The sequence below is a fragment of the Pipistrellus hanaki genome, assembly GCF_964339955.1.
Source record: "Pipistrellus hanaki genome assembly, chromosome: 2".
Taxonomy (NCBI): Eukaryota; Metazoa; Chordata; class Mammalia; order Chiroptera; family Vespertilionidae; genus Pipistrellus; species Pipistrellus hanaki.
The window spans coordinates 137,140,641-137,154,049 of record NC_140504.1 but is presented as its reverse complement, the minus strand read 5'-3'; the positions used below and the strand labels follow the sequence as shown (position 1 = coordinate 137,154,049).

Genomic DNA, 13,409 nt, shown 5'->3' with positions numbered 1-13,409 from the left:
AAAATTATTTCTTAACTATCTATTCTGTTCTGTGGTCCATTTATCCTAGTAAACTCAGCACCACACTTTAAATGACTATTATTTATATTTTGTTTTAATAATAAAGAGGCCATTAGTTTCCAGTGCATTGTTTTGCCTTCCCTTACCAACCAATTCTTCTCAGTAAAAATCAGGAGCACTTTGTAAAGTTCCTTCAGAACTGGGTTTATATTGGATATAACAGGCATATATAAACTGATTTGTAGATACCATTTTTAGTTAATTTCTTTAATTTTGGAGTATGGATTATTTCTCTACTTATTTAAAACCCTATTTAGGATATTATTTGTTTAGCACATTATTTCATTATTATTATCTTTTATTTTCATTATAAAAGCAAGATTAACAGCTATTTTCCCCCAACATTTCAAAAATATCCTGACCTTGTCTTATTGAAAACCTCATTAATTATAAATTCCTGCTTTTTAAAGAATGTATAATTTGTCTTTGGTTGCTTTTGACATCATATTGTTGTTTTTGTTTCAACAAAAACAAAACAAATCCATAATAAAGGCTTTTGTGATTGGATGAGAAATGCCTTAGTCAATCAAATTATTCTTGGCAGAAAGCCAAGTAACTAGAAAACAGACTGAAAGAAGCTAATCTACAATTCTATGGCCATACCTTCTGAACAATGTTCTGTATTTGACCATTCTTTACACTCTTCTCTATGTCTCTGCCCTCTGCTAAAAATAAGAATGAATTATGCTACCAAACACAAGAGGATTTTTAAAATGACTAAAGTATTTTCTCTAAAAAAATTCACGCCACTCATTCACAACAATGGTAAAGCAACTATAACACTCGCTATTTTAGAAAAATTTAAGGCTCAGTTAAAACTACTACTAGACGGGACTTTCAGATATTAAGGTCTCTACTTCCTTTTAGCACAATAGTTAATTCCCCTTCTCTCACTACTTTGTCAGGCCATTACAACTTAAAAGGACTTTTAAGTAGGGACTATTGAGAACTGTCTGACAGCCAAAGGCCCACTACCTCCCAAAACGTTTACTGTACTTTTTCAAAGCCCTGGCAGAATTTAATGTGGGGGACAGTTTAATATGTAACAATGCATTCCATGCTTTTGTTTTTCATCAGCGGTCTAAGCATGAAGATCCCAAAAGCATTTTAAGGTCAGCAAAACTGAATTCCTTTCAAGCGACTGGATGGTTTACATTTTAGCCTTCCTAAAATAGCTGCAGTCAATTTGGAGAACTGACACCATGAAAAGAGGAAGCTGACAGGGACAAGTCCTTCATGAGCCAAGTAAGGACAGATGATAAAGGAGTTCCCTAGTTTTTGCCACATCCCGCTTCCATCACTGGCACAGATAGCAATTGGTCCTCAGTTGATCTTTTGGCCAAAATCCGGTGTCAGGGTTTGAACACGTTTTCGCTGGCTGCCACCAATAGTGAAGGGTGAAATAAGACATTAAGAATATTCATCTCAGGTAAAAACTGCTGTTTGAATTTTAACCCTGCTATTCTGGCTTCTGCACCTGCTTAAACATAGGGTAGTTACCTCAGCTTCCAGGTGGAGACCTGGAGGCTAAGGCAATTTTCGTGTGCCTGGGACCAGAAATACAGGAGATTGATTCCCACTGACTCAGTAGCTTCAGGGGTAGAAACTTTAGATAACCTTTAGAGATTAACCACTGAGCTCTGCTTCTGTATTATCAGCTATTGCAAGATAGAGCCACATTCCAATGTCCCCAGCAGGCTGTTCCCAGCCTTTAGAATTTAGAATTTAGAACAAAGAAAAATTCCTGTGGTTGGTCATGTAGACTCCACCTGCGTGTGGTGCCCTCGCAGCTGTCCTGTCCAGTTTTTCAATAAATCTTTGCCTGCTTTTTTTAATCAATCATCAGCCTCCAGTGGTCTTATTTTCAACCCAGGGTTCAACCCCACAACAAAGGGCTTCCTGAGGACCCCTAGAGGGTGGAAACCAGGCAGGGAGCGGTCGCGGGAGGACAGGCAGCAATCCTTTCCCATTTTTTTGGCTGGACTTCCACCCCAGAAAGTGCTATCAGATGGAGAGCCTTTGTGTCCATCTATGTCCACTTTGCTCGGGGCCTACGCGGGGCTGGAACCATGAAAGCCCCCAACTGCGTACCAAAGAGGTGGCACCCACACGAGCCTGGGAACTTACTCTGTTCTCCCATGCGGCAAGGTGACAGTGAGGACGCCCCTGTGGATGGCAGCGCAAACCTTTGAGGCTAGGAGGAGGTGAATCCCTTCAGCTTCTGGATGAGACCCCACAGGAGCCCCCAGTCACACTGTGCTACCTCCAGCCTGTCATGCCCTTAACACATGGCAAAAAAAATAAATAAAATACACATCATCTGTGTGTTATGAACTTCTTCAATGATTGTGAATTATTTTATCATTATTTTAAATATATATATATTTTATTGATTTTTTATAGAAAGGAAGGGAAAGGGATCGAGAGCTAGAAACACCAACGAGAAACATCAACCAGCTCAATGCAGGAGCTGGCCCCTGGTGGTCAGTGCACTCCCACAGGTGGAATGCTGCTCTGCTGACTGGGATTAGTAGTGCTCCCACAGTGCCAGATCCCAGCAGGCCACGCCCCCGACCAGTGCACTAATCCTGTGCACCAGGCCTCTAGTATAGTCATAATTGGCAGCACTTAACCTGAGGCTGCAGAAGGAAAAGGAAGGCATCTAGCACTGTTTTGTCAATACTCCTGCTTTGATAAGCCTTTTCCTATATTGTAGGAGAAAAGGCACTTCTATTATTTTTAATATTTTTTATTGTATTTCTAAAGAGTTCCTGCATCTTATCCCCTCTGTACCACTTAGAATTACCATCCTATATAATAAAGAGTTATTATGCAAATTGACCATCACTCCAACACACAAGATGGCTCCCCCATGTGGTCAAAGATGGCTACCACAAGATGGCTAGGGGAGGGCAGTTGGGAGGGACCAAGCCTGCAGAGGAGGGCAGTTAGGGGTGATCAGGCCTGCAGGGGAGGGCAGTTAGGTGTGACCAGGCTGGCAGAGGCGAGCTGTTGGGGGTAATGAGGCCTGCAACAGAGGGCAGTTGGGGGCAACCAGGCCTATAGGGGAGGGCAGTTGGGAGCAACCAGGTCTATAGGGGAGGGCAGTTGGGAGCAACCAGGCCTGCATGGGAGGGAAGTTGGGAGGAACTAGGCCTGCAGGGAAGAGCAGTTGGGGGGGGGGGGGGGGGGGGACAGGCCTATAGGGGAGGGCAGTTGCGGGTGACCAGGCCTGCATGGGAGGGCAGTTGGGGATGACCAGGCCGGCAGGAGAAGGCAATTAGGGGTGACCAGGCCAGCAAGGGAGGGCAGTTAGGGGCAATTGGGCCAGCAGAAGAGCAGTTAGGTGTTGATCAGGCTGGCTGTGGAGTGGTTAGGGGCAATCAGGCAGGCAGGCAGGCGAGTGGTTTGGAGCAAGCAATCCTGGATTGTGAGAGAGATGTCCACCTGCCCGTTTAGGCCTGATCCCACCAAGATCTGGCCTAAATGGGCAGTCGGACATCCTTTGAGGGGTCCCAGATTGGAGAAGGTGTGAGGGACACACACACACACCCCTCATGCACAAATTTCTTGCATTGGGCCTCTAGTAATAAATAAATGTTGTGAGGATTAGACAATAGCAGTAGAAGATGAGATCACTGGTGAGGCAGGCTATAGCCACATCTGAGAATTAGTGAAAGGAATGTAAAAATGTCCAAAGTGGTTCACTTCTCACAATGAAAACCATGGTTGTGGCCTGCCTTCCCCCCCCCCCCCAAAAAAAAAAAAATTGTTGAAAACATTCTTGAATAGATCTTTTAATTTTTGATCAAATGGGGATTCCTCTTCCCCACTGGGTGCTGCTGGAGGTATATATCCAGAGAAAAATAATTTTCTGAGACTTGCACAGAACAAGTGATTATTATTTGCATGGAATTAAATCCCTGTGTTTCTAAAGTCCCACTTTCCTTAGTCCAGTCAGAAGTGTACCTGGGGTTTCCATACAGCATCAGGCTAGAGGCAAAGCCAGTGTCCAGAGTTTCTGTTCCACAGTGGAGCAAAGCCCAGTACAGCATCAGGCTAGCTGCAGTCCATCAGTCCACTGTGTGTGTGGGTTCATCAGTAGACATCAGGAAACCAAGCATAAGCCATGAGCCATAGGGGATTATGTATCCCAAATTTTTGTGCCCTTGCAACAACCACATCCATCTGGCCAATGACTTTTGTTCCCGAGGGTGACTGACAGATAAATACTTTTCCTATGTCATCCTCACTTTATTGGGCATGTGTCCATTTTCCCTTTGAATGTTTTGTGGGGAACATACCTATAATATCTGGCCTTCTCTTTGTTGCTTTTCTAATATTAATAACTAGTCAATTACAATGTTATCACTTTGATCTTTTCAATAACTTAAACACTTATTTATTAATTTTTAAGTATGGAAGAGGCCTTTTCCCTGAAGCCTATTCTTAAGATTTGTATAAACTTATTTCAAGGTAAGCCAATTTCTGACCATAGCTTAAAGATTATCTGCTTTTGCTGTCCTTCACCTCACTTCTGATTCTTCCTTTCTCTAAGTATGATTATTTTATATCACAATTATCTTGTTAACTGTTTATAATTCATGTTTTTATTCATGTGTGTGGAGGAGATTTGATTGGGAAGCAGAACTCATTACTGTGTCTCATCCCTTTACCCACCATCCAGATGTGCAGCATTCTGAACATTCCTATAGTGATACCAGTTGTCTGGGGGCTGGATCCAGTGCAGGGCTTCTGATTCCAGTGGCATTGAATGGGGAAAATGAAACGCTACTGAGCATGATCTCACCACCCTACATGATCTCACCAATCTACAGGCTGTGCTTGTAGATTCTGCCCCTCTGACAGCTGTGGGGATCATATTCAATGAGAAATTGATCTTTATAGCAAAAGCATAGTTTTCTTTCAACAAAGCACCTTAAAGCCACACAAGAATTAGGGTGCAAATGAGAATACAAAAAACTGCCTTTTTCTTTACTGTTTTAAATGTCATGACTGCACTTTGTGACCTCATTGCTAGGTAATTGTCATGGGAGAGAAGCTTGAGGAACCCAGAGAGCATGGAGGGTCCCATCCTTCAGAGAGGGCAGGACAGCAGGTCCAGACTGGTGTGCATATCCTTTCTGCCTCATTAAGTACATACTTCACCAGTTCCTAAAGCTGTGTCCTTTATTTTGAGAACCTAGAGAGCAGTTAATATAGTAAGAAAATGCTAATTGGGACCCTGATGGATGGCAGCTCATAGAATCACCCCTATTTTTTTGAACACCTGCTGTGTATGTGGTAGGAGCCAAATATATAGTGACAAAGATTACCAAGTAAGTAGATGAGATCACGAGATATTAAGAGAGACAATTGTAAACAGGTCATTTTAATTTTGTAGTTATATAAAAGTGCGGTAGCTGGGGAATCACAGCACAATGTTTAGCCCAAGGAAGAAACCTGATGCAATCTCAGGAAACCAGGAAATAGCAGTGGGTGAGGAGGAATAGAAATTGGCAAATAAAGGGAATAGGGTGAGCAGCCTGGTCTTTAAGAAGTCTGTGTCCTGTGTGCAAAGGTCCAGAGTCAATAGACTACACACAGTGTGTGGAATTACAAGCTGTTCACTGTAGAGGGCCCCTTGGGAATGCACATGGATGACCTTTAAATTAATGTCAGCTGAGTCCGAGGTGACTGGCATGGCTGTCCCTGGGAAACGGCCTCCCAAAATGTGGGAGACTATCAGTACAGATTTCTTATCTTTATCCACGTGCTTGGAATGAGGAACAAATAGGACCTTGACTTACCCAGGTCTTGATATGCTAAATCCCAGGAATGAGGGAATAAATAGGGCCTGGGCACACGGAAAACTTCTTTGACCTTAACCCCCCCTCTGGAAATCAATAAATGCGCTGTGTTGTCTGTGGTGGGTGTTGACCGTTCCTCCATCAGAGTGACAGCATCCACCCGGCAACCAGCTAGATGAATCTATTTCTGCCACCTTATCTCTTTCTTTCTTTTATTTCTTAATCCCCAGTTCCTCCACTCAGGAACCAGTCCTTCTCCCGTGCGGGATGCAGAAAAAGGAGAAGCAACCCACCGAAGTTCACTCTAACGACAAAGGTCTTAAGCCCTACACCACTGAACAGAATTCTTAAAGTGATGAGCTGACCCTGAAAAAAAATTTTTTTCTTCTAATTCACCATCTTTATAAATGTGGGGCAGGAACTTGGAGATGATTCCAATTGACATCCTAGTAGATATTATATCTGAACATAAATTTGGGAGAAATTCCAGGACCTATTGAGAGGCCCAACAGACAACAAAATTTAGATGCATATCTTGTAACTTCTGTTTCTTGCTGTAATAAGTACACTCTTTCTGTTGAGCATTTAAAATTTTAATGTGTATTTGCCCCTATGTGTATTGTCCCTAGCAAACAGGAGAGACTGCCAGGTTCCTAAAACCTTTGCCAACCTAATGTCCTATAAATATATCCTTCTAACAGAGGACACAAGTGCCTTCTACTTTTACTTTGCATATCTTTACAATCAGGAAAGTTAAATGTTTTATCTCTTATACTTTTGCCCATTTAAAAAATGTATTTGTTGCTCTTTGCTCCCACATTCATAAGGACCATTATAGCTAAAGAAATAAAAAACAATAATAATACAGATTGCCAATATTTTTCTCATCATACCATTTGTCTTTCTGCCTTTCTTAAACATTTAGTATGAATAAATCATCTTATACCTTGTTTTTCATTTCTTTAAATTAATTCAATCAAAATGGAGCTTGTTTTTCTTTTTTGTTTGGCACATCAAATTCTGGGGTTTTTTTTTTGTAATCACTTTATTTTTAAACTTTTCTTGGGCAAAACTACCATGGCACACATACAAATAAAATGAACCACAATGATATGCTATTATAATATAAGGAGCTCTTTATAATGTCTTTCCTAAACATTTTCAGCCTTTCTAAAAAAGAAAACTGGCCTGTTTTCTTCATTGGACCAGGGAGTGCTCCAGTAGTACGCTGGCTGCCATATAAAAGAGCTCTATAAAGATTGAAGGCCAGATGTTTTCAGTTTCTTGGATCTCTTCTTTTAGTTGATTTATCTCTTTCCTCATCTTCTCAGATTCATTTTCAAATCCCTCAATAAGTAGTTCTTCTAGAATCTATAGAAGAGGAGAGAATTCCATTTTGAAAATCCCAATTAGCAGCACTTTGTATTTAACAACTGCAACAGCTAAGCACATGTTCTATTTTTCCACTAACTTAGATGCTCTTTGATACATTTGTCCAAAATTTCCCAAATATTTGGATCTCATAGTGGGAGTATCCATGCTTTATGTCCTTCGAAAATCCCTCAGTGTGATTTCACTGGGAGTGAGGAGAAGCTGGGTTGGGTCAGCCTGACAACTATGTTTAGAATCTGTTCCAGCCCTGAGGATGCTCTTTGAAAAATTTGGAGGTTCAATTCAAATTATTTCTCAATTCCATTGAAGTAGAATGACTACGCACATGTAACTATAATGGGAATTTCTGACTTTCTATAGAACACTGGTTATAAAACTCCAGATTGGAACAGAGCATGCATTTTACTCTGGGTGCACAGAATAAATCAGGCAGATCTGGTAACAAATGCAGTGAACATTAGAGCTTTTTGCATCCTATATAGCATATCAGGCACAATCTGACACTTTCCACCAGATGGAGCTACTTGAAGTCTCTTTGATGGTTGTAGCAAACATCCTATTCACTAGGGGGCACAATGAGCCTGTTCAGGAGTCTGTGGCATGTCATTTGCACAGACTCTAGTGCCACAGAAGGTGCCAAGTCACAGACTTAGGGCTTTAGAATGACCCGATTAATTTGGCATTTCACTAACTTACATGCCTTTGGGTTTCCTTCAGGGTTTATGACTTCAGTTACGTGTTTTGTCCTCCCCTTCACGAGGATCCAGGTGATTGATTGTCCTCTATCCACAGCCCAGATCCCACCCAGACTTACCTTCTGCTTGTGCTCCAGTATTCTTTCCTGCTCCCTCAGGCGGCTTTCACTTTGTTTCCTAATCTTCTCCTTCAGTTGGACAAGGTGTTCCTGGAAGCTTTTGTCTTGAGCATCCAATTTTTCCTGCTGTTCCTTCTGTTTCTGTTTTAGCAGCTCCTGTTCCTTCTCAGCTTCCTGATTCTTGGCACGCTCAGCTGTTCCCCAAGGGTTTAATAGAGGAAAGAAAATAATTTATGCCCCGCTGTACCCTCCTAAGTGCAGAGACTAAAGGGACTTTAAAATGGTAAGGAAAATGTGATAGAAAGGCATTAATTGGCCAATTAAGCCACCAGAATTCCCCTGGTTAGTTTCAGTTTAGTTGACTTGTTTAACAGGACCGGAAGCGCCTTGTTTCAGGAGGGTTTTGCTCTCACACCTGTTGCAGGGCACTGCAGGAACCTCCCCTCCCATCTGTGATCAGAGCCCTGTCCTGTACCTTCTAGAGCCTTCTCCTCAGCCGTGAGGGCTTTGTCTGCCTGCAGGATGGATTCCTTTGTTGCAGCCTGTGACTGTACAAAGCTCTGGAGAACCTCATGTGCCTGGAAAAAAATAAAAATAAAAAACAGAAAAGGAGGAATTGACTGTGAATTCTTCATAATTCTTAGGATCCCACAGTGGTTCCCTTCCACAGTCACAATAAAAATTCCAGCCCTAGCCCATGTGGCTCAGTTGTTTGGAGCTTTGAACCTTATGCCAAATGGTTGTGGGATCGATTTCCACTCAGGACACATACTCAGGTTGTGGGTTCTATCCCCAGCCCATGCATGTGTGGGAGGCAACCAACTGATGTCTCTCTCTCTCTCTCTTAAATTAAAAAAATACATATATTTCATTTAAAAAGGCAAACCTCATTAGTTAGAATAAAACCCTTAATAGCAACCTTTTTCCTGTCTCTCCAGCTTCCTATCCTAATATGCCAGCCACCATCCACCCCAGGTTCCAGACATCCAGGCTTATGTACAGTTCTATACTCATCCTCCATTGTAATGAGTGCACTTTCCTTTTCTTCTGACTGGTTGCTCATCTACCCTTTACTCAGATAGCATATATTGATACTTCAACTTGTAGTTTCTCCCTCCTCTTCCAGGCAGCTTTGCTAAACTTCCTTCTGAGATTTGAATGGCTGCCAGGTACACAGACTTTTCCTACCAGCTCTGCCACTTGCTGCCTGTCTGCTCTTAGGAAACTTATTAGCTTCTCAGTGCAGCTCATTCATCAAGTGTATAATGGGGATGATATTATTCTAATAAACTGATAATCCAAACACAGCACTTAAGATGAAACGTGTAATAGAAAGTGAGTGCTCAATATATGTTAGGCATCACCATCATTATTATCATCAGCAGCATCACTGTCAGTGTATACTTGTATGCTGACCATATCTGATTATATCCAATTGACTATTTATATGTCCCTTTTCAGTAAGGTCATAAGCTACTTGAGAATGTTGTTTCTTTAATTATATATCTCCTATACTTAGCACAAAACTATTGCACTGTTTGTTAAATAAAACAAATGTTTTATTTCATCTAGACTTTGGATAATAGTAAAGCTCACATTTAGGAAGAAACATTTCTGGTTTATGTAAAAGTGTCTAACTTATTATGGATATAAAACACAAAAAATGTAGATCTTCCTATGCTTTGCGTTTCTCCATATATGGTGTGGTGTAGTCTTAGATTTAAAAAAAAAAAGCATCCACAAAGACCCTCTAACCCCAGTACCCTACATTCTCCCCTCTTTTTATATCTCACCTTCACTCCTTTCCTGGGCACCATGTTATACGACTGTTCCAGCTTATCCATTGCTTCTAAGTAGAGCTTGTATCCATCAGGCACAGAGAAAGTTCCTCTTGAAATACTTTCCATCAAGGGCTCTGAAAGCTGCTTAAGCTGAGCCTGGCTATATTTGCCAGAAGCCTCTTCATTCTGCAGCAAGAAATACTCCTTCTTCATGGTTATGGTTTCCTGTCATGGAAATGTGGAGAAACCCAAAGGAAAGAAGTTGTTAGAAGGGAAGGTCCAACTGTGATCCTCTTGTAAGAAGCGGTCTTCTTGCTGTCAAGATGGTGAAGTAGGAAACTGCTGTGCTCATCTCCTCTGGAACCACACTGAATTTACAACTAAATTATAGAACAACCCATCAAGACCCATCTGAAAAGAAGTTCTGTTATGGAAAATATAAAGAAGATGCCACGATAAGACTGGTAGGAGGCACAGGTCTCACACTTATGTGTGGCAATTAAGAATTGGGAGGGATAGCTCAGCAGCTGAGCGCCCTTCTGTGGAATAATGGGTCCCAGTCCACACTCCCTTGACTACTTCATGGAACCAGTACCAGGAAGAGGAATTCCCACAATGTCTGTCTGTGAAAACCTGTAGGGATTGTGAATGAACGAGGAGAGCTTTGGGAGTCTCAGGCATTCTCTTTGAAGGGCTTAGGAAAGGACTCACTTGCTCACAAACTCACTTGCCCTAGTCTTTCCAGGGCAGCATATAGGGAAGAATGTAGTGGATTAGTGTCAGGGCCAAGGTGCAGGGGCTGAGGTCAGGGTGGCTCTCTCTGGGGAGAAGTGGGGGCAGGTGTCCATTGCTCCTTTGATAAGCACTCTCCCACAGAGCTGGAAAACACAAGTGGGCACCAAATTTGAGCTCTCCAATAACACGGCTAACATAATTTATACTGGAGGTCCGGTGCACAAATTTATACACGGGTGGGGTTCCTCTGCAAGGCCTATCAGGGGCTGACACAGGAGTTTTACTGGCTCAGGGAAAGGGCAGGAGGAAGTTGGCCGGCTGGCCCCACCACTGATCAGGGTGGGGGAATCCAATCAAGGGTGGGGCTGGCTGGCCCAGCCCGAATCAGGATGGGTGGGTCTAGATCAGGGGCAGGGCTGGTTGGGAAGAGAGGCTGCGGGTAGTTGGGGGTGCCGATCAGGTCCTGGATCGGGCCAGTTGGGCGCCACAGTGGAACTCATAGAAACCAGTCATTCCAGTAGTTCTGATCATTGCACCATTTGGTCACTGGGCTTTTATTTATACAGACTAGTGGCATGGTGCATAAAATTCAGGCACATTAAAAGGGGATTAATTAGAGGAGATAATTTAATGTTGCTGTTTGCCCTTTCTCTATGATAGAAGTGTCAGAGATGAAAGAAAATTAGTAAAATGTATATGAAAACTTTCCTCCTATCAGAGTCTGGGGCTCACCATGGCACCCAGAGTCAAGTCCCCACCCACCCACATGCACATCAAAATTGCATGAGACCCAGACCGGGCTGGCTCCCCACATTCGACTAGATCCAGACCCAGCCAGTCCCACCCTTGTCAAGCCCTGCTGGGCAGGTGGCATAGCTTCAGGTCCCCTAGCTTGGTGCCAGGATAAGGGGTGTGGCCTGAGGTTCCTCAACCCAGACCGGGGCTGGGGGTATGCCTTGAAGTCCTCCATCAAGCCCTGCTGCGTGGGAAGCATGGCCTGAAGTCCCCTGTCAGTCCAGCTAGGCAGCAGGGTACAGCCTCAGGACCCCATCAAACCCTGCTGGATGGGGGTGTGGCCTGAGGTTCCCTAGCCCACCAGGATAGGAAGTGCAACTTGAGGTCCCCTGTCAAGCCCCACGGGGGCAGGGGAGGGCATAGCTTCAGGTCCCTGCTGATTGCTCATTAAGGCTCCGTATGGGAACTTGGCCTCAGCTGTGAGTGATGGTCTATTAGCATATTCCCTCTTTATTACATAGGATTACACTGGAAATTCCTTGAGATACTATTCCAACCAGTTTTTACTTGGTCCAATTGCTTCCAGTCATTTTTCCACACAAGCAGCCTGACTTAGCTCACAAAGATTTTAAAATCTTTGAAAAGCCTAGAAACCCCTACAAAGCAGTGGTTGGCCTTGGCATGTACTATACCTTTTGCTAAGCAACTCCAAGTCTGGTACAAGCAGTGACCTGAATAAGCGAAGCAATCTTGAGAAAGAAGAACAAAATTGGAAGTATCATGCTACTTGATATGAAACTATACAGTAAATTATAGTAACCTGAACAGCATGGTACACACATAAAAACAGACACATAATGTCAATGGAAGAGAATGGAAATACCAGATATAAACCTCCCCCTATATGGTCAATTAATGTCTGACAAAGGAAGCAAGAATATGCAATGGGGTAAAGACAGTCTCTTCAGTAAATAGTGTTGGGTAAACTGAACAGATCCATACAAAAAATAAACTCAAAATGTGTTACAGACTAAAATCTAAGATATAAAATCTAAAATAAATCATAGGCAGTAAAATCTTTGACATCACTCTTAGTAAATGTGTGTGTCTTTAAGCAAGGGAAACAAACAAACAAACAAACAAATAAACAAAAGAAATGTGTCTACATCAAACTAAATTATTTGAAACAATCTACAAAAACAAAAAGAAACACCCCAGTGAACAGAAGATATTTGCCAATAACACCTGATAGATCTGATAAGGGATCAATACTCAAAATTTTTAAGGAACACATACAATTTCACACACACACACACACACACACATCCAATTAATATATTGAAAGGAGACCTGAATAGATACTTTTCCAAAGAGGACATACAGAGGGCCAAAAGACATAAAAAGATGCTTAATATCACTAGTCATCAGGGAAATGCACATTAGAACCACAGTGAGATATCACCTCACACCTGTCAGAATGGCTATAATCAATGAGTCAACAAACAACAAGTGTAAGCAAGGATGTGGAGAAAAGAGAACCATCATGTACTGTTAGTGGTATTTTAAGTTTGTGCAGCCACCATGGAAAACAGTGAGGAGACTCCTCAAACAACTAAAAATAGAACTACTGTATGACCCAGCAATGCCACTGCTGTGCATTTATCTGAAGAAATCCAGAACACTAATTTGAAAAGGTATATGCACCCCCACATTATTGCAGGATTATTTACAATAGCCTAGATATGAAAGCAACTTAAGTGTCTATCAACAGGTAATTGGCAAAGAAATGGTACATATATACAATGAATATCATCAAGCCATATAAAGGAATGAAATGTTGCCATTTGTGACAACATGGATGGACTGAGAAGGTATTATACTAAATGAAAGAAGACAGACAGAGAAAGACAAATACCATATGATTTCACTTGATGTGGGATCTAAAAACTAAAGGAAATGTAAAAACAAAATGGAAACAAACTTATACAGAGAACAAGTTGATGATTGCCAGATGGGAAGCAGTTTGGGATGATGGGGAAAACAGGAAAAGGGATTATGAAGTACAAATTATCAGTTATGAAA

The 13,409-nt window shown here is 42.1% G+C and overlaps 1 protein-coding gene across 1 annotated transcript in view; it reads right to left on the bottom strand.

Moving 5' to 3' along the window:
- The window catches only part of LOC311617443 (guanylate-binding protein 7-like), a gene marked incomplete at its 5' end in the record, with an annotated part of 48,658 nt that overhangs the window by 23,486 nt on the left and 11,763 nt on the right, over window positions 1-13,409 (bottom strand). Inside the window, 4 exons of the mRNA XM_084873805.1 lie at window positions 7,071-7,241; window positions 8,077-8,270; window positions 8,552-8,654; window positions 9,870-10,082. Of these exons, the coding sequence (XP_084729931.1) occupies window positions 7,071-7,241; window positions 8,077-8,270; window positions 8,552-8,654; window positions 9,870-10,082 (681 nt within the window). The remainder of the gene's footprint in view (window positions 1-7,070; window positions 7,242-8,076; window positions 8,271-8,551; window positions 8,655-9,869; window positions 10,083-13,409) is intronic.